This window comes from Salmo salar, chromosome ssa12 (genome assembly GCF_905237065.1).
Source record: "Salmo salar chromosome ssa12, Ssal_v3.1, whole genome shotgun sequence".
NCBI lineage: Eukaryota > Metazoa > Chordata > Actinopteri > Salmoniformes > Salmonidae > Salmo > Salmo salar.
In genome coordinates, this window is record NC_059453.1 from 74,553,733 (window position 1) to 74,574,678 (window position 20,946).

A 20,946-nucleotide genomic window follows, 5' to 3' on the forward strand; every position below is an offset into this window, starting at 1 on the left:
TGAAAGCATCTACCGGTATTCTGCTGGCAGCCGACTTGGATGGCAGCTGAGTTGGATGGTAGGGACAGTGTTGGTAATGATGGTGGTGATGGAGTTAGCTCGCTGGAGTTGTTCTCAGACAAGACATTGTTCTCGTCATTCCTCAGCTCTCTCGTAACTACTGGACGACTCCTCCACCATCGATGTGTAGCACCCACTTGGGTAATGCTTCTTCTGCTGCCGATTTGGCCGCTAAAAGCTCACCACACATCAGTCCAATGTATGAAGTCACCCTCAGCCAGTGCAGGCCTGTGTATTATTCAAGGATTCAGAGAAACCCACAGAGGAGAGAGGAGTCAGAGAGCAGAACACACTCCCATGTATATGTTCTGTGGCTCTGCAGACATAGTCATTAAGGATGCAATTTGGAGATCCAAGCTATTCCTTGAGAGAAGTGGAAGTTTTACAGATGGATAACTAACTCTTTAATTCTTTCTCCCTGTCTTTCTCTCGTTCTCTCTCCCTGTCTTTCTCTCGTTCTCTCTCCCTTTTTTTCTCTCATTCTCTCCCTGTCTTTCTCTCATTCTCTCTCCCTGTCTTTCTCTCATTCTCTCTCCCTGTCTTTCTCTCATTCTCTCTCCCTGTCTTTCTCTCATTCTCTCTCCCTGTCTTTCTCTCATTCTCTCTCCCTGTCTTTCTCTCGTTCTCCCTAATAGATGCAGATCTACATGTATAACTCGGATGACTTTGACAGCCTCAGTGCTGCAATACGTCAGAAGAGGATCATTGCAGTGATGTCGGTCTTCTTTCAGGTGAGAACATTTGTCTCGTATTTTTGGCTTTTCACTCATAGGGTTTTGATATGACCCTATAGCAATCTATATGGCCCATGGAACAACACATTGACTCACCCTAAATCAATGCACATATCAGAAGTGAAACACAACATTACTGTTTTACCATCACTGCTGGGGAAGAAACACATAAATAAGCTTGGAAAATAAATGTGTTTCTTGTGTTGTCCGTGAGCACTGTGTTTATCTGTGTGACTGACTTGGGTCTGTATTGTCTTAAGTGGAGATATAAGTGTTGGTTGGGCTGAGTGTGTGGGTCTGTTGAGCTAGCTGTGGGCGGGGTCATTGTCAACTCCATCACTCTGAATTGGCAGGATTAAAAGTTAATTTGATGCCATCGATTGCGTAAGTGGGCTTTTACTTGGCCCATTACCTTTCCTTTAATACTCCCTTACACACACCGAGAGACATACACACTCACCAACACATGCACACCAACGTTTGCATGGTCCTCCAGTCCCCTTAGGTCCAGATTGGGCATTCTTTACTTGCGTCCACTGAATTACAATGACTGTCTTCCTGCTCACCCTCTCGCCCTTGCTCTCTCTCGCTCCATCTTTCTCTCAACCTCTCCCTTTGTCTCTGTCTCTCACTCTCTCTCCCCCTGTCACTCCTACCAAGCACTGCAACAACCCCCCACACACACACACATTATTTTTCCATGAAGAATCAGATAATGCACATCTCTACACCTCAGAGGTTGAATTGGAGCTGTGCCCTCAATAATTAGGCAGAGATGTATGTATGGGTCTCCAGAGATTCCATCTATGCGTTTGTTCTAATAAAAATATGAGTATTTGTGGGTGCACTCTTAATAATACATTTTTTTCTATCTTTGATCTCCTCAAACTCAAACAGTTGCTCCTCTCTCAAACAGTAACCTGCACCTGTGTGGGTGGGCGTGTGTCTGCATGTGTAAACACGTGGAATACAGAGCACAGGGAAATGGAAAGACTTATTGTCACACACACAGCTTCAGAACACTTTCCCTAAACCCCTGAAGGTAGCAGACATAACATTGTCTTCTATAGAGGTGTGTGTACCCCTGAACAAGATCACACAGTAATAAACACGTGCAACACACACACACACACACACACACACACACACACACACACACACACACACACACACACTCAGTGAACCACCCAACTGATTGTCAGAGAGCCAGTATCTGGCAGGCCTGGAGAGTGGATGTATCCCTCGGGGGTGGTTATCGTGAAGAGGTATCCTGTTAAAAAGTGAGGCATTCCTCTATGGTGATAACCGTAAAGCTCCTCTCCTCTGTCTGCCAAGTTACGCATCCCCATCAGGCCGCTTAAAAAACAACAACTAGCTAATAGCAACCTCGCCTGATTACAGAGAATAAATCAGTTCACAAAATAACTACAGCAATTTACCAATCAAGTGACCCCTTCAAGGAGTGTCATATTCGTGTGTGTACTGTATATATGCTGAGTGTACAAAACCTTATCAACTTTCAATGACATAGACTGACCAGGTGAATCCAGGTGAATGTTATGATCCCTTATTGATGTCACTCATTAAATCCACTTCAGGCAGTGTAGATGAAGGGGAGGAGACAGGTTACAGAAGTATGTTTAAGTCTTGAGACAATTGAGACATGGATTGTGTATGTGTGTCATACAGAGGGTGAATGGGCAAGACAAAAGATTGAAGTGCCTTTGAATGGAGTTTGGTAGTCCCGTGTGTATCAAGAATGGTTCATCACCCAAAGGACATCCAGCCAACTTGGCACAATTGTGGGATGCTTTGGAGTCAACATGGGCCAACATCCCTATGGAACGCTTTCGATACCTTGTAAAGTCCATGCCCCGACAAATTGAAGCTGTTGTGAGGTTAAAAGGGGATGCAACTCAATATTAGGAAGGTGTTCCACTCAGTGTACATCTGTGTGTGTGTGTGTGTGTGTGTGTGTGTGTGTGTGTGTGTGTGTGTGTGTGTGTGTGTGTGTGTGTGTGTGTGTGTGTGTGTGTGTGTGTGTGTGTGTGTGTGTGTGTGTGTGTGTGTGTGTGTGTGTGTGTGTCTCAGTCAGCGTGTGTGTGTATGTGTGTTTGGTATTTGGTATTTTATTAGGATCCCCCATTAGCTGTTGCAGCAGATCTTCCTGGGGTCCACACAAAACATGAAAAAATGACATAACACAGAACATGAATAGACAAGGACAGCTCAAGGACAGAACTACATCAATTTAAAAAAGGCACACGTAGCCTACATATCAATACATACACACAAACTATCTAGGTCAAATAGGAGGGAGGAGTTGATCCGTGAGGTGTGTGTGTGTGTGTGTGTGTGTGTGTGTGTGTGTGTGTGTGTGTGTGTGTGTGTGTGTGTGTGTGTGTGTGTGTGTGTGTGTGTGTGTGTGTGTGTGTGTGTGTGTGTGCGGTGATTAGATTGCTCTCCTCTCACTGTGGCATGTATTAATTAAATGATGTATGTTGCCATACAGGACAAATTGGCCCTATCGGCCCGTGTGAGCTCAGGGCTGCGGCTTCCATTGCTTTTGCGGCCCACTCTCGTGCTGTGCCCAGCCCCCTGATTGAAATAGATTTTAGTAGTAACATCTATCATTACAGTTTTATTGGCTTATTTACTGTCCACATGCTCAGTGATTCACCATACGGTCATTCAGATAAACACACGTGTGAGTAGAGCAGACCAGACCCAGCATCGCTCACAGAGGCTTACTACTCACTGGAGCATGCGCTACTATGGTAACAGGAAGTTTACTTCTGATCAACTCAGCCAAGGTGTACAGTACATTAAGGAGAGGCAGTGTCTTACATGTGATGCAGCCATAGAAATAATGTATTGATGGAGGAGTTTTTTGTCTTCTATTTAGGTGAATCTCCATTCCTCACTAAATCAATTACCTCCAAATGAAGTTAATTACACTATATGCCAACAGTGCTAAACCCTACAGTGCTGCTTCCAATTCAGCAGAGTACTTGCTACTGGAGGAGAAATTAGTTCCAGCTTTTAACAGAGAAACAGAATTAATTCAATGTAATTTTCTGTAGTTGCATGTAGCCATTTCTTAGTGGTAAATTGAGGAGGAGGTGAGGCCTGGTACTGTAGTGTACAGGTAGATTATGCTTTGGCACTCGAGCCAGGGTTGTTGTTGATGAAGCGGGATGGCCTAGCCACTTAGTCTCTGCTTCCTCTCTGTGACACCAGTCGCCCTAGTTACAGAGGGACATTTCTCAGCTTAAAGAATGGACTGCCACCGACGTCACTGTCCTCAGAAACAAGATGGAGCACTTTACTTTTATATCGGTGTAAATGAAGTTTCTGTTACTTCATTAGGTGTGACTTCTCCCTCTTAATTGATCATAGGTGCTATTTTTCCGTGTATAGATATGATAAAGGTCCAAAAGCAATAAGCACACTTGCGAGAAAGGGACACGGCTATTCTTTAGCTCTCACGTCGTTTGGAAGGCAAACGCAGGTGTTTCAACTGCTCTCTGACACTGCAGAGATATCCTCGTTTGTCGAACAATCCCCTCTCTCCGATTCGCCTGCACTGCAATTAAAGCCTCATGGTGCAATGAGCCAAGAGTCTCTTGAAGGTACAGTAGCTTCATTTACAGTTGCCCTTTATTCTTCACTTCACTGGTTTATGTGACTGTCAGGAGATACAGAGAGATTCAACAGGCCTTTTGGACAGATGATAGTAAAGAGAAGTCAGGGAGAAAGAATCAGGGCTGTTGGATGGATGATAAAGAGATGAGATGACACGTGGCACTGGCCTGATCTTTCTGCCGTGTCATTGTAGTGTGGTGTGGTGAGTCAGGCTGCCTGTGTGGGGAGAAGAGAGGGACTGTGCTGTGGTACTGGCAATGCAGACAGACAGTGTGTGTGACCCCATGGAGGAGGTTCACATGGGACAGAGCTGTGGGTTTAACAAACAATCATTAATAATGAAACTATAATTCCCTTGGTCACGCTCTCCATCGCTCTCTCTCTGCCTCCCTCCCTACGTGTTTTTCTCCTATCCCCCCTGTATCTTTGAAGCCATCTCTCTCTTCCTCTCTCGGTCTGTCTTCACAGAGGGTTATCTTAAGTAGGAAGATTTGGCGCAGGGCTCTGCTTAAATATAACCCCAGTGCTGCTACAATCATTCAGTACTCACTGTGGTCTGCCATCCACCAGAAACACATTTCTTTGATGTGTTTAAGAATAGCGGGACAGTGGGAGAGAACTCGAAGGAGTGTGGTAGATGTGCGATGCCTCACACGGTGACTGGGAACAGAGGAACAGAGGAAGACAGTAGGGGGTGACGGAGGTGGCTGAAGAATAGACCTGGACTCAGGGGGTAACTGAACAACAGAGGAGTGCCATGGGAGGGTTAGGAAGAAAGGAAGGTAACAGTGAAGGTTGCCCCTGAAACTGTGTGGTTACTCTCTGATCCTCTTCACATTGATGTCCTACAGTAGGGGTCTTCCTAGTCTCTCAATGCAGGGAGACAATGAAAGAAAACCATTGATTGAAGTGTGTTGAAGCTCAGTGTGGGGCTTTGTCCCAATTAGGGTTGAAAAGGGAGGGTGTATTACTGGAAACTTTAAAAGTTTACCAGTAAACTACCAGAATTTGTGTATCTTTCAAGGATGTTATGTAATCTATCACAAGACATCTAGTGGTGCTTTTGGGTAATTCAGATTATCACAGGTGTGTAATTATCTTTGGCCCTCTGTGTGGCCTTATCACATGTAAAATATATGAAACAATTAAAAAGGATTGTTGAAAAAAAATGTTTGAATGAAAACATTATCCTAAATATAAACCAACTTAGTGAATACAATTGGTGTTTAAAATGAGGATTTTAGCATATTTTTTACGGACATTTATTTATTTTACTATGGCAATATGCATTTGTTGTCAGTGTCATGGCGTCAAATCCCATTGTTGATAAGATGCTTTTTTCATTAATTTCACAATTTTCTCTTGAACCATATGGTCTATCCACTAGAAACTCATGAACAATTTGGACACAATTAATACTACACTATAAACGCAACATGCAACAATTTCAAAGATTTTACTGAGTTACAGTTCATATAAGGAAATCAGTGAAATGAAGTAAATTCATTAGGTCCTAATCTATGGATTTCACATTACTGGGCATACAGATATGCATCTGCTGGTCACAGATACTGTTGTATAGCACACTGTATTACTTATACAACTAATATAAGGACAGGACATGAGACGGGAGTAGAAATTAACGTGGTCATTGTTTAATGCGTTTCACAGGAAGAACATTCCAAGCATTTCAACGTAGGTAAGTAAGGGGGGGTTACAGGTGCCCTAAAGGGACAAAACTAGAATATCAATACACAACATATTCCTCCCCCTTTACCTTTTATGACTCATAAGTAAAAAGTCAATATTCACTGTTTTGCCTATTGTTTTCTTTTTAATACAAGTTCTCTTAATGTAAATAAATGAACTTTTTCAGAATAACCTTTTCTAAACTAGGGATAGAGGGTAGACTGCCTCAGTCCCCAGACTTAACCCTGGGGTGTATTCTGCCCCAATGTCGGAGGTTAGTCTGAACTAAATAGTCAACCTGTCAAGGGGTTGTTTCTCTTGCAGGGTAATGACGACGTACAGGTGAGTCTACAGTCACATTATCTCTGAGTCTGAGTGGTGATGGTGTATGCCCAGACTGGGGTGGGAGGGGGGTGGGATCAGAAAATCAGTCAGTATCTAGTGTGACCTCCATTTGCCTCATGCAGCAAGATACATCTCCTTTGCATAAAGTTGATTAGGCTGTTGATTATGGTCTTCGGAATGTTGTCCCACTCCACTTCAATGGCTGTGCGAAGTTGCTGGATATTGTCAGGAACTGGAACACGCTGTCTTACACGTCGATCCAGAGCATCCCTAACATGCTCAATAGGTTACATGTCTGGTGAGTATGCAGGTAATGGAAGAATTGGGAAATGTTCAGCTTCAAGGAATTGTGTACAGATCCTTGCGACATGGGGTCGTGCATTACATACTGAAACATGAGGTGATGGCGACGAATGAATGGCACGACAATGGGCATCAGGATGTCATCAAGGTATCACTGTGCATTCAAATTGCCATTGATAAAATGCAATTGTGTTCATTGTCCATATTTTATGCCTGCCCATACCTTAACCCCACTGCCACTACCTCTACCAACCTGTACCCCCCACATTGACTCGGTACCGGTACCCCCTGCATATAGCTTCATTATTGTTATTTTATTGTGTTACTTTTTATTAAAACATTTTAATTTTGTTTATTAGTCAATATTTTCTTAACTCCATTTCTTGAACTGCATTGTTGGTTAAGGGCTTGTAAGTAAGCATTTCACAGTAAGGTCTACACCTGTTGTATTCGGCACGTGACAAATAAAATTTTATTTGATTTTGAGTATGGGGCACTCTGTTCACAACGTTGACATTTACATTTAAAATGTTTGTCATTTAGCAGAAGCTCTTATCCAGAGCGTTTTACAGTTAGTGCATTCATCTTAAGATAGCTAGGTGAGACAACCACATATCACAGGCATAGTAAATATGCTGGGCTGAGCGGGAGCTGCCCTCCAGTAGGGGAAGGAGGGCCAAAAGACCAGGGTTGGGGTGTAGAGTTTGAGCATAGCCTGAAGGTAGGGAAGGGCAGTTCCTCTTGCTGCTCCGTAGGCAAGCGCCATGGTCTTGTAATGGATGCGAGCTTCGACTGGAAGCCAGTGGAGAGCGGAGGAGCGTGGTGAAATGGGAAATCTTGGGAAGGTTGAAAACCAGGTGGGCTGCAACGATCTGGATAAGTTGCAGGGGTTTGATGGCACAAGCGGCGAGCCCGGCCAACAGCGAGTTGCCGTAGTCCAAACAGGAGATGACAAGAGCCTGAAATATTTGGTATTTTATTAGGATCCCCATTATCTGTTGCGAAAGCAGAAGCTACTCTTCCTGGGGTCCACACAAAACATGAAACATGACATAATACAGAACATTAATAGAAAAAACAGCTCAAGGACAGAACTACATCAGTTTAAAAAAGGCACACATACTTTAGCCAACATATCAAGACATACACACAAACAATCTAGGTCAAATTGGGTAGAGGCGTTGTGCCGTGAGGTGTTGCTTTATCTGTTTTTTTTAAAACCAGGTTTGCTGTTTATTTGAGCAATATGAGCTGGAATGGAGTTCCATGCAATAATGGCTTTATATAATACTGTACGCTTTCTTGAATTTGTTCTGGATTTGTGGACTGTGGGGGAAAAAAACCTGGTGGCATGTCTGGTGGGGTAAGTGTGTGTGTCAGAGCTTAATGCATTAATGTTTCTTATAAAAAGCATAAGTTTAACTGTCAGTCTCTCCTCAACTCGTAGCCAAGAGAGATTGGTATGCAAAGTATTTACAGTATATTAGCCCTCTGAATACAATGAAAACCAAGAAGTGCCACTCTGTTCTTGGCCAGAAGCAGCTTAACTCGGTTTTTCTTTGCAGTTCTCGACCACACAACTGGACAGTAATCAAGATAAGACAAAACTAGAGCCTACAGGACTTTCTTTTTGGAATGTAGTGTCAAAAAAGCAGAGCATCTCCCGAGTGGTGCAGTGGTCTAAGGCACTGCATCACAGTGCTATGGGCGTCACTACAGATCCGGGTTCGAGACCGGGCTGTGTTGCAGCCGACCGAGATTGGGAGACCCATGAGGCGGCGCACAATTGGCCCAGTGTCGTCCAGATTAGGGGAGGATTTGGCTGGCCGGAATGTCCTTGTCCCATCGCTTTCTAGCAATTCCTGTGGTAGGCTGGGTGCATGCACCCTGACACGGTCGCCAGTTGGATGGTGTTTTCTTCCATCCGGGTTAAGCGAGCAGTGTGTCAAGAAGCAGTGCAACTTGGCAGGGTCGTGTTTCAGAGGACGCATTGCTCTCGACCTTCACCTCTCCCGAGTCCGTACGGGAGTTACAGCGATGGGACAAGACTGTAACTATCAATTGGATATCACAAAAATTGGAGCGAAAAAGGGGTTAAAAAATTATAATAATATATAGTGTATATATAATATACACTACGGGTCAAAGGTTTGGACACACCTACTCATTCAAGGATTTTTCTTTATTTTGACTATTTTCTACATTGTAGAATAATTTTGAAGACATCAAAACTATGAAATAAAATGTATGGAATCATATACAGTGAGGGAAAAAACTATTTGCTCCCCTGCTGATTTTGTACATTTGCCCACTTACAAAGAAATGATCAGTCTATAATTTTAATGGTAGGTTTATTTCAACAGTGAGAGACAGAATAACAACAAAAAAATATGCATTTTAATGAGGGAAATAAGTATTTGACCCCTCTGCAAAACATGACTTAGTACTTGGTGGCAAAACCCTTGTTGGCAATCACAGAGGTCAGACGTTTCTTGTAGTTGGCCACCAGGTTTGCACACATCTCAGGAGGGATTTTGTCCCACTCCTCTTTGCAGATCTTCTCCAAGTCATTAAGGTTTCGAGGCTGACGTTTGGCAACTCGGACCTTCAGCTCCCTCCACAGATTTTCTATGGGATTAAGGTCTGGAGACTGGCTAGTCCACTCCAGGACCTTAATGTGCTTCTTCTTGAGCCACTCCTTTGTTGCGTTGGCCGTGTGTTTTGGGTCATTGTCATGCTGGAATACCCATCCACGAACCATTTTCAATGCCCTGGCTGAGGGAAGGAGGTTCTCACGCAAGATTTGACGGTACATGGCCCCGTCCATCGTCCCTTTGATGCAGTGAAGTTGCCCTGTCCCCTTAGCAGAAAAACAACCCCAAAGCATAATGTTTCCACGTCCATGTTTGACGGTGGAGATGGTGTTCTTGGGGTCATAGGCAGCATTCCTCCTCCTCCAAACACGGCGAGTTGAGTTGAGTTGATGCCACAGAGCTCCATTTTGGTCTCATCTGACCACAACACTTTCACCAGTTGTCCTCTGAGTCATTCAGATGTTTTTGGCAAACTTCAGACGGGCATGTATATGTATTCTTGAGCAGGGGGACCTTGCGGGCACTACAGGATTTCAGTCCTTCACGGCGTAGTGTGTTACCAATTGTTTTCTTGGTGACTATGGTCCCAGCTGCCTTGAGATCATTGACAAGATCCTCCCGTGTAGTTCTGGGCTGACTCCTCACCGTTCTCATGATCATTGCAACTCCACAAGGTGAGATCTTGCATGGAGCCCCAGGCCGAGGGATATACAGTTAATTTGTGTTTCTTCCATTTGCGAATAATCGAGCCAAATGTTGTCACCTTCTCACCAAGCTGCTTGGCGATGGTCTTGTAGCCCATTCCAGCCTTGTGTAGGTCTACAATCTTGTCCCTGACATCCTTGGAGAGCTCTTTGGTCTTGGCCATGGTGGAGAGTTTGGAATCTGATTGATTGATTGCTTCTGTGGACAGGTGTCTTTTTTACAGGTAACAAGCTGCGGTTAGGAGCACTCCCTTTAAGAGTGTGTTCCTAATCTCAGCTCGTTACCTGTATAAAAGACACCTGGGAGCCAGAAATCTTTCTGATTGAGAGGGGGTCAAATACTTATTTCCCTCATTAAAATGCAAATCAATTTATAACATTTTTGACATGCGTTTTTCTGGATATTTTTGTTGTTATTCTGTCTCTCACTGTTCAAATAAAGACGGATCCTTTCTTTGTCAGTGGGCAAACGTACAAAATCAGCAGGGCATCAAATACTTTTTTCCCCCACTGTAGCAACCAAAAAGTGTTAACCTCTATGGGCTAGGTGGGACGCTTGCGTCCCACCTACTCAACAGACAGTGTAATCCCGTGGCGCGTTATTCAAATTCCTCAAAAATGCAAAAACTTCAATTTTTCAAACATATTACTATTTTACACCATTTTAAAGACAAGACTCTCGTTAATCTAACCACACTGTCCGATTTCAAAAAGGCTTTACAACGAAAGCAAAACATTAGATTATGTCAGCAGAGTACCCAGCCAGAAATAATCAGACACCCATTTTTCAAGCTAGCATATAATGTCACATAAACCCAAACCACAGCTAAATGTAGCACTAACCTTTGATGATCTTCATCAGATGACAAACCTAGGACATTATGTTATACAATACATGCATGTTTTGTTCAATAAAGTTCATATTTATATCAAAAACCAGCTTTTTACATTAGCATGTGACTAGCATGTGACTAGCATTCCCACCGAACACTGCCGGTGAATTTACTAAATTACTCACGATAAACGTTCACAAAAAGCATAACAATTATTTTAAGAATTATAGATACAGAACTCCTCTATGCACTCGATATGTCCGATTTTAAAATAGCTTTTCGGTGAAAGCACATTTTGCAATATTCTCAGTAGATAGCCCGGCATCACAGGGCTAGCTATTTAGACACCCAGCAAGTTTAGCACTCACCAAAGTCAGATTTACTATAAGAAAAATGTTATTACCTTTGCTGTCTTCGTCAGAATGCACTCCCAGGACTTCTACTTCAATAACAAATGTTGGTTTGGTCCAAAATAATCCATCGTTATATCCATATAGCTGCGTCTTGTTCGTGCGTTCAAGACACTATCCGAAAGGGTAAATAAGGGTGACGAGCATGGCGCAATTCGTGACAAAAAATGTCTAAATATTCCATTACCGTACTTCGAAGCATGTCAACCGCTGTTTAAAATCAATTTTTATGCCATTTTTCTCATAAAAAAGCGATAATATTCCGACCAGGAATGTGCGTTTAGGTAAACAGACAAAAGAAAATAAAGCATGGGGTCGACTCGGGCACGCGCCTAAGCCCATAGTACTCTGATCGGCCACTTGCCAAACGCGATAAAGTGTTTCAGTCAGAGGCTGCCTCGATATCGTTCAGCTTTTTCCCAGGCTCTGAGAGCCTATGGGAGCCGTAGGAAGTGTCACGTTATAGCAAGATCCTCAGTCTTCAATAAAAAGAGCCAAGATAAAACACAACTTGTCAGACAGGCCACTTCCTGCATGGAATCTTCTCAGGTTTTGGCCTGCCATATGAGTTCTGTTATACTCACAGACACCATTCAAACAGTTTTAGAAACTTTAGGGTGTTTTCTATCCAAAGCCAATAATTATATGCATATTCTAGTTACTGGGCAGGAGTAGTAACCAGATTAAATCGGGTACGTTTTTTATCCGGCCGTGTCAATACTGCCCCCTAGCCCTAACAGGTTAAACAAATCAAAATCTATTTTATATTTGGGATTCTTCAAATAGCCACCCTTTGCCTTGATGACAGCTTTGCACACTCTTGGCATTCTCTCAACCAGCTTCACCTGGAATGCTTTTCCAACACTCTTGAAGGAGTTCCCACATATGCTGAGCACTTGTTGGCTCCTTTTCGTTCACTCTGTGGTACAACTCATCCCAAACCATCTCAACTGAGTTGAGGTTGGGTGATTGTGGGGGCCAGGTCATCTAATGCAGCACTCCATCACTCTCCTTCTTGGTCAAATAGTCCTTACACAGCCCAGAGGTGTGTTGGGTCATTGTCCTGTTGAAAAATAAATGATAGTCCTGCTAATGGCGTATCACTGCAGAATGCTGTGGTAGCCATGCTGGTTAAGTGTGCCTTGAATTCTAAATAAATCACAGACAGTGTCACCAGAAAAGCACCCACACACCATCACAACTCTTCCTCCGTGCTTCACTGTGGGAACCACACATGCGGAGATCATCCATTCACCTACTCTGCGTCTCACAAAGACACAGCGGTTGGAACCAAAAATAAAAAATTTGGGCTCATGAACAAAGGACAGATTTCCACCAGTCTAATGTCCATTGCTCATATTTTTAGGCCCAAGCAAGTCTCTTCTTCTTATTGGTGTCCTTTAGCAGTGGTTTCTTTGCAGCAATTCGACCATGAAGGCCTGATTCACACAGTCTCCTCTGAACAGTTGATGTTGAGATGTGTCTGTTATTTGAACTCTGTGAAGCATTTATTTGCGCTGCAATTTCTGAGGCTGGTAACTTTTTAATGAACTTATCCTCTACAGCAGAGGTAACTCTGGGTCTTCCTTTCCTGTGGCGGACCTCATGAGAGCCAGTTTCAAGATAGCACTTGATGGTTTTGGGGACTGCACTTGACGAAACTTAAGAAATTCTTGAAATGTTCCGGATTGACTGACCTTCATGTCATAAAGTAATGATTGACTGTCATTTCTCTTTGCTTATTTGAGCTGTTCTTGCCATAATAAGGACTTGGTATTTTATCAAATAAGGTTATCTTCTGTATACCACTGCTACCTTGTCACAACACAACTGATTGGCTCAAATGCGTTAAGAAGAAAAGAAATTCCACAAATTTACTTTTAAGAATGCACACCTGTTAATTGAAATGGATTCCAGGTGATTACCTCATGAAGCTGTTTGATTCGTTTAACACTTTTTTGGTTACTACATGATTCCGTATGTGTTATTTCATAGTTTTGATGTCTTCACGATTATTATACAATTTTGAAAATAGTACAAATAAAGAAAAACCCTGGAATGAGTACGTGTCCAAACTTTTGACCGGTACTGTATATGTACTGTATATATTTTCTACTGCTAGACCTAACAAACTATTGGTCAACCAACAGCCTATCAATCAAACAATCGACCAGTCGACTATTTGGGGTTAGCCCTAGTGTGTAGCTGCAGGACCCACATATGTATAGAGTCTGTTGACGTCCTGTGTATTGCTCCTCCAGCTCAGACCTCTGATTGACTCTGTTTTTCCATCACCAAGACTCACTCTCTACAGAAAATGGTCTCTTTCTCTCCCCCCTCTCTGTCTCTCTCTCTCTCGCTATTTCTCTCTCTCTCTGCCCTCTCTTTCTGTAACTACTATTTTCTCTCTGAGTGGAAGTATCAGAGGAGGTGTTACACAATGTCTTACATGTTTTCCAGACTAACGTGTATCTCCTGCTCCTCTCTCCTCTCCTGTTCTCAGGTGGGACTGAAGGACAACCCAGCAGTGGACCCCATTATCCATGGCCTGAGGGGCGTGGTTCATCATGGTGAGTGACACATCCATCACCCAATCATTCCAGGAGGGAATTCACCAATCATTGGCCTACAACATTTGTTCATTGAGGATCACAACATAATTTTTTCCAAAGTTGCATGTAACATTGCAATATCTCAGCCCTTTTTCATTTCTGTTTGTGTAGTTTTTTGTTGTTGCAAGTACCTAATTATAGAGAACATACCCCAGGTTGCCCCCAGGATTCTCTACAGACTAAAGAAACTAGGTTGTTTTAAAAAACACTCCCCTAAAGCGGAATTATCTTTTTATCCCTGATGCACCCCTTTCAAACAATAATGAACACAGTCTTTAATAAAAGTTGGCACAACCATAGCATGTAGTTACATGAAGTATTCATGGAATCATCTCAGGCTTATTACACGTTAGCCTAACATCTCAATACACTCATCACAGGCTTTCTGTTTCAATGTAGAAATCACCTGACAAGCAGACAAGTCCAGCTCAATCAAGTCCAATCTCTGTTAAATTGGACTGGAGTGGTGGGCTCCTAATGTTCTCTGGTTGTTCTAGGGCAGGGATGGGCAATTCCAGTCCTCGAGGGCCAGATCTGGCAACAGGATAAAGTGACTGAGGGGGCTGTTGAAATCAGCAAGGGGGCAACATTTTTGGGGGGTTTGCATTGGCAGCAATAACCTCAACCAAACATTTTCTGTAGTTGCAATCAGACCTGTACAATGGTCAGGAGGAATTTTGGACCATTCCTCTTTACAAAACTGTTTCAGTTCAGCAATATTCTTGGGATGTCTGGTGGGAACTGCTAACTTGAGGTCATGCCACAGCATCTCAATCGGGTTGAGGTCAGGACTCTGACTGGGCCACTTCAGAAGGTGTATTTTCTTCCGTTGAAGCCATTCTGTTGTTGATTTACTTCTGTGTTTTGGGTCGTTGTCCTGTTGCATTACCTAACTTCTGTTGAGCGTCAATTGGCGGGAAGATAGCCTAACATTATCCTGCAAAATGTCTTGATAAACTTGGCAATACATTTTTCCGTTGATGATAGCAAGCTGTCCAGGCTCTGAGGCAGCAAAGCAGCCCCAAACCATGATGCTCCCTCCACCATACTTTAAAGTTGGGATGAGGTTTTGATGTTGTGTGTTCCTTCCAAACAACTCAACTGTAGTTTCACCTGTCAACAGAATATTTTGCCAGTAGCGCTGTAGAACATCCAGGTGCACTTTTGCGAACTTCAGACGTGCAGCAATGGTTTTTTTGGACAGCAGTGGCTTCTTTCTTGGTGTCCTCCCATGAACACCATTCTTGTTTAGTGTTTTATGTATCGTAGACTCGTCAACAGAGATGTAAGCATTTTCCAGAGATTTCTGTACGTCTTTAGCTGACACTCTAGGATTCTTCTTAACTGCATTGAGCATTCTGCGCTGTGCTCTTACAGTCATCTTTGCAGGACGGCCACTCCTAGGGAGAGTAGCAACAGTGCTGAACTTTCTCCATTTATAGACAATTTGTCTTACCGTGGACTGATGAACATCAAGGCTTTTAGAGATACTTTTGTAACCCTTTCCAGTTTTATGAAAGTCAACAATTCTTAATCTTTGGTCTTCTGAGATCTCTTTAGTTAGAGGCATGGTTCATATCAGGCAATGCCTCTTGTGAATAGCAAACTCAAATTTAGTGAGTGTTTTTATAGGGCAAGGCAGCTCTAATCAACATCTCCAATCTCATCTCATTGATTGGAGAAGTCATTAGCCTAGGGGTTCACATACTTTTTCAAACCTACACTGTCAATGTTTAAATGATGTATTCAATATAGACAACAAAAATACAATAATTTGAGTGTTATTAGTTTAACCTCCCTGGGCAAGGTGGGGCGTTTGCGTCCCACCTAGTCAACAGCCAGTGGAATCGCGTGGCGCAAAATACAAATACCTCAAAAATGCTATAACTTCATTTCTCAAACATATGACTATTTTACACCATGTTAAAGACAAGACTCTTGTTAATCTAACCACATTGTCCGATTTCAAAAAGGCTTTACAGCGAAAGCAAAACATTAGATTATGTCAGGAGAGTACCCTGCCAAAAATAATCACACAGCCATTTTCAAAGCAAGCATATATGTCACAAAAAACAAAACCACAGCTAAATGCAGCACTAACCTTTGATGTTTAAAATCAATTTTTATGGTATTTTTTCTCGTAAAATAGCGATAATATTCCAACCGGGCGATGTTGTATTCATTCAAAGGCTGAAAGAAAACAATGGAGAATTCACATGAATGCGCATCTCCAGTGTCACTGTTCCCAGCCTGACCACTCACAAAATCTCCTGCTGTTTTTCGCCCAGAGAGAGGAGAGACGTCATTCCACTTTCTGGCGCCTTCTGAGAGCCAATGGAAGCCTTAGAAAATGTCACGTTACAGCAGAGATGCTGTATTTTCGATAGAGATGCCACAGAAGGAGAACAAATTGTCAGACAGGGCACTTCCTGTATGGAATCTTCTCAGGTTTTGGCCTGCCATATCAGTTCTGTTATACTCACAGACACCATTCAAACAGTTTTAGAAACTTTAAAGTGTTTTCTATCCAAATCTACTAATTATATGCATATTCTCATTTCTGGGCAAGAGTAGTAACCAGTTTAAATCGGGTACATTTTTTATCCGGCCGTGCAAATACTGCCCCCTAGCCCCAACAGGTTAAGCACACTATGGTTGTCTATTGTTGTGACTTAGATGAAGATCAGATCAAATTTGATGACCAATTTATGCAGAAATCCAGGTCATTCCATAGGGTTCACATACTTTATCTTGCCACTGTATCATGCTATACCATAATCAAAATAAAGTTCAAAGGTAGAGACTCTGAGATCATTGATTGTTTTGAAGTGACAGGTTGGTGCAAAATCTGTAGCCTATCTTTGCTGTAAAATAAGGGCTTTCTAGCAGTCGTAGGGAGGCAGGAGGCAGGCAGGTAGAGGTGCAAATGAGTGTTGGATTTATTTACACAGCGTTGGTGTTTCAAAGATGAAAGTGATATTTACATATATATACACAGTGCCAGTCAAAAGTTTGGACACACCTAGTTACTCATTCCAGGGTTGTTACTATTTTCTACATTGTAGAATAATATTGAAGACATCAAAATGAAATAACACATATGGAATCATGTAGTAACCAAATAAGTGTTAAACAAATCAAAATATATTTTATATTTGAGATCCTTCAAAGTTGCCACCCTTTGCCTTGATGACAGCTTTGCACCCTCCTGGCATTCTCTCAACCAGCTTCATGAGGTAGTCACCTTGAATGCATTTCAATTAACAGGTGTGCTTTGTCAAAAGTTAATTTGTGGAATTTCTTTCCTTAATGTATTTGAGCCAATCTGTTGTGTTGTGACAAGGGATGTATAGGGGTGGTATACAGAGGATAGCCCTAATTGGAAAAAGACCCAGAGTTACCTCTGCTGCAGTTCATTAGAGTTACCAGCCTCAGAAATTGCAGTGCAAATAAATGCTTCACAGAGTTCAAGTAACAGACACATCTCAACATCAACTGTTCAGAGGAGACTGCGTGAATCAGGCCTTCATGGTCGCATTGCTGCACAGAAACCGCAACTAAAGGACACCAATAAGAAGAAGAGACTTGCTTGGGCCAAGAAACATGGTTAATGGACATTAGACCAGTGGAAATCTGTCCTTTGGTCTGATGAGTCCAAATTTGAGATTTTTGGTTCCATCCACCGTGTCTTTGTGAGACGCAGTGGGGTGAACGGATGATCTCCGCATGTGTGGTTCCCACCGTGAAGCATGGAGGAGGAGGTGTGATGGTGTGGGGGTGCTTTGTTAGTGACACTCAGTGATTTATTTAGAATTCAAGGCACACTTAACCAACATTGCTACCACAGCATTCTGCAGTGATATGCCATCCCATCTGGTTTGCGCTTAGTAGGACAATCATTTGCTTTTCAACAGGAAAATGACCCAACACACCCCCAGGCTGGGAAAATAGTAAAAATAAAGAAAAACCCTGGAATGAGTAGGTGTGTCCAAACTTTTGATCGGTACTGTATGTATATATACACTGCCGTTCAAAAGTTTGGGGTCACGTAGAAATTGTAATGAACACGATGGGAGACAGAGAACTGGTTTCAAGCGCAGGGCGCAGCAGGTGTTTATTGTAAAGGACCACAGGAGGAGGCAGGTGGCTGGGTCCAGGGGCAGGCAGAAGGTCATTCACAGGGGGTGCAAGAAGGCAACAGTACAGGCAGGGAAAAGGCTAGTAACGTTGTCCGGGAGATCAGGCAATAGGTTGATAACAGGAAATCCGATAGGCTAAAGAACAGGCAGGGAATAGACAAAAGGTGTCGTTAGTGAAGCAGGCAACAACTATCATACACGGGAGGAGTAAATTATGGGGAAAACAGATCTCCGAATAGAAGTGTGTCACAAAACAAACAATACCTCACAATGATAGGGAGCAAAGAACTGAACTAAATAGTGTGTGATAATGACATACAGGTGTGTGAACAGGTGATCAGAATTCACGTGATGGGATCTGGAGAGTGAAAGCACATTTTTTTTGTCCATTTAAAAAAACATCTAATTGATCAGAAATACAGTGTAGACATTGTTAGTGTTGTAAATGACTATTGTAGCTGGAAACAGCAGATTTTTTATGGAATATCTACATAGGTGTACAGAGGCCAATTATCAGCAACCATCACTCCTGTGTTCCAATGGCACGTTGTGTTAACTAATCCAAGTTTATAATTTTAAAAGGCTAATTGATCATTAGAAAACCCTTTTGCAATTATGTTAGCACAGCTGAAAACTGTTGTTCTGATTAAAGCAATACAACTGGCCGCCTTTAGACTAGTTGAGTATCTGGAGCATCAGCATTTGTGCGTTCGATTACAGGCTCAAAATGTCCAGAAACAAAGAACTTTCTTCTGAAACTCGTCAGTCTATTCTTGTTCTGAGAAATAACAGCTATTCCATGCAAGAAATTGCCAAGAAACTGAAGATCTCGTACAATGCTGCGTACTATTCCCTTCACAGAACAGCACAAACTGGCTCTAACCAGAATAGAAAGAGGAGTGGGAGGCCCCGGTGTACAACTTAGCAAGAGGACAAGTACATTAGAGTGTCTAGTTTGAGAAACAGACGGCTCACAGGTCCTTAACTGGCAGCTTCATTAAATAGTACCTGCAAAACACCAACCTGTCACTTCAAAAGCAATCAGTGATCTCAGAGTTTCTGCATTTGAACTTTATGTTTATTGTGGTATAGCGTGATATAAGTACGACATAAAACTAAAACTGAGGGGGCAGAAGTTTCAACTGAGGGGGCTAAACCCCCTTTAGCCCCTCGTGGAACCGGGTACGTCGGGGGCCTGGTTGGTGTCACACTTTTTCCCTAGCCCCAGCTAACACACCTGACTCCAATAATCTACTAATCATGATCTTCTTTAAAATGCAATTAGCTTAATCAGCTATGTTTGCTTGGGATGGGGAAAAAGTGGACCGTTACCAGAGCCACAAAGTCATAAACTCTGCCTATTTCAAAAATGTATCTTCTTAAAATGTGATTTTAAACCTAACCTTAACCCTAACCTTAATCACACTGTTAACCTTATGCCTAACCTTAAATTACATTTTTGTTTTCATACATTTTTATGATATTGAGCATTTTGACTTTGTGGCAGTGCTATCTAGTGGAAACCGAAACAGTGACACCACTCTGGCCACCGAGGACTGGAGTTGTCCTTCAGTGTTCTAGGGACTTGAAAGAGAGAGAGCTGGTTAAATTTCCACTCTCATCTGGCTGGGTCTGGTCTTGTCTGGCGGACACGCACCACCACACTGGCTGGCGGTCTTTGTAGTTCACGGCTTGTTGCATTTTACATGAAACCTTTGTTTAACACAGGTCTGGGCAATTCCAGTCTTCGGGGGCTGGGGAAAAAGTGTGACACCAATCAGGCCCCTGAGGACTGGAGCTGCCCAGGCCTAGTCTTAACAAATGCCCTCAAACAAGCATAGCAAGCTGCTGGGCTCTCATGAGAAATCACCCTGTAGAGCACACGTGTCAAACGCATTCCATAGAGGTCCAAGTGCCTGCTGGTTTTCGCACCTCCCTTGCACTTGATTGAGGAATGAAGGTCACTGTTTAGTAAAGAACTCCCCTCACCTAGTTGTGTAGGTATTAATTGGAAGGATTAACCAAAAACCAGCAGACACTTGGCCCTCCATGGAATAAGTTTGACACCCCTGCTGTAGAGTTTATTCTTCTATACATGCTGGCTTCTTGAGTGGGTTATTGTGTTGTACCTTGGTTACCATGTTTCTGGTTGACCTTTGCTTCATCAATGCCAGTTTTTTTAATTGAATTGCCAAATAGTTATGCCAATATTAACTTTAAAATTCCAAATTAGGAATATTAACCTTGGTTCTGACTACACTTTTTTTGCAGATCTGCAAGAGACAATTAAAGCCTTGTGTGTATGAGACCAGAGGGATATGGGTGTGTCCCTGGTGTAGTGATTATAGTTGGGTGAATGTTTGATGTCAGATAAAGCTGCTAAATCTGACAGGACTAAGATTGTTATTAGGGTGAAGGCTTAAGGCACTCGACAAGCTAAGATAAAGACTGCTCTAGCCTTTGATTCACTGAGCTCTCACTGATGTAGCAGGGCTGGGTAACTTTGACATACTGATACATTAACAGCTGTAGCTTACAGACATAACTATATCTATATTGTAAAGACAAATCGGAACTATATTGCATGATGATTTTGATGATGATACAATCCTCATCATCACGTTACTTTTAGTGTAACCATGTGTTGTTACTGAGGGCGGTGGAGGAGGAAGGGAATGTGGGAGAGGAAAGGAGGAGGAAGGAAATGTGAGAGAGGAAAGGAGGCAGTTTAGGAGAGGAGTGAGGGAGAATTACTGGAGAGAAGGTGAAAGGAGGGAGTGTGTTGGGAGAGGAAAGGAGGAAGGAGGGAATGTGACTGGAGAGGAGAGGGAGGGAGAGAAGAGGCAGGGAGGGTGAGGCAGGCTGTGGCTTGCCCAGG

At 42.7% G+C, this 20,946-nt stretch overlaps 1 protein-coding gene across 3 annotated transcripts in view; it reads left to right on the forward strand.

Moving 5' to 3' along the window:
* LOC106565854 (protein tyrosine phosphatase receptor type G) overlaps positions 1 to 20,946 on the forward strand; it is a 337,499-nt gene that overhangs the window by 257,049 nt on the left and 59,504 nt on the right. For all 3 annotated transcript variants that reach the window (XM_014133453.2, XM_014133451.2, XM_014133452.2), the window contains exons 5-6: positions 696 to 791; positions 13,821 to 13,887. In XM_014133453.2, coding sequence (XP_013988928.1) covers positions 696 to 791; positions 13,821 to 13,887 — 163 coding nt within the window. The remainder of the gene's footprint in view (positions 1 to 695; positions 792 to 13,820; positions 13,888 to 20,946) is intronic.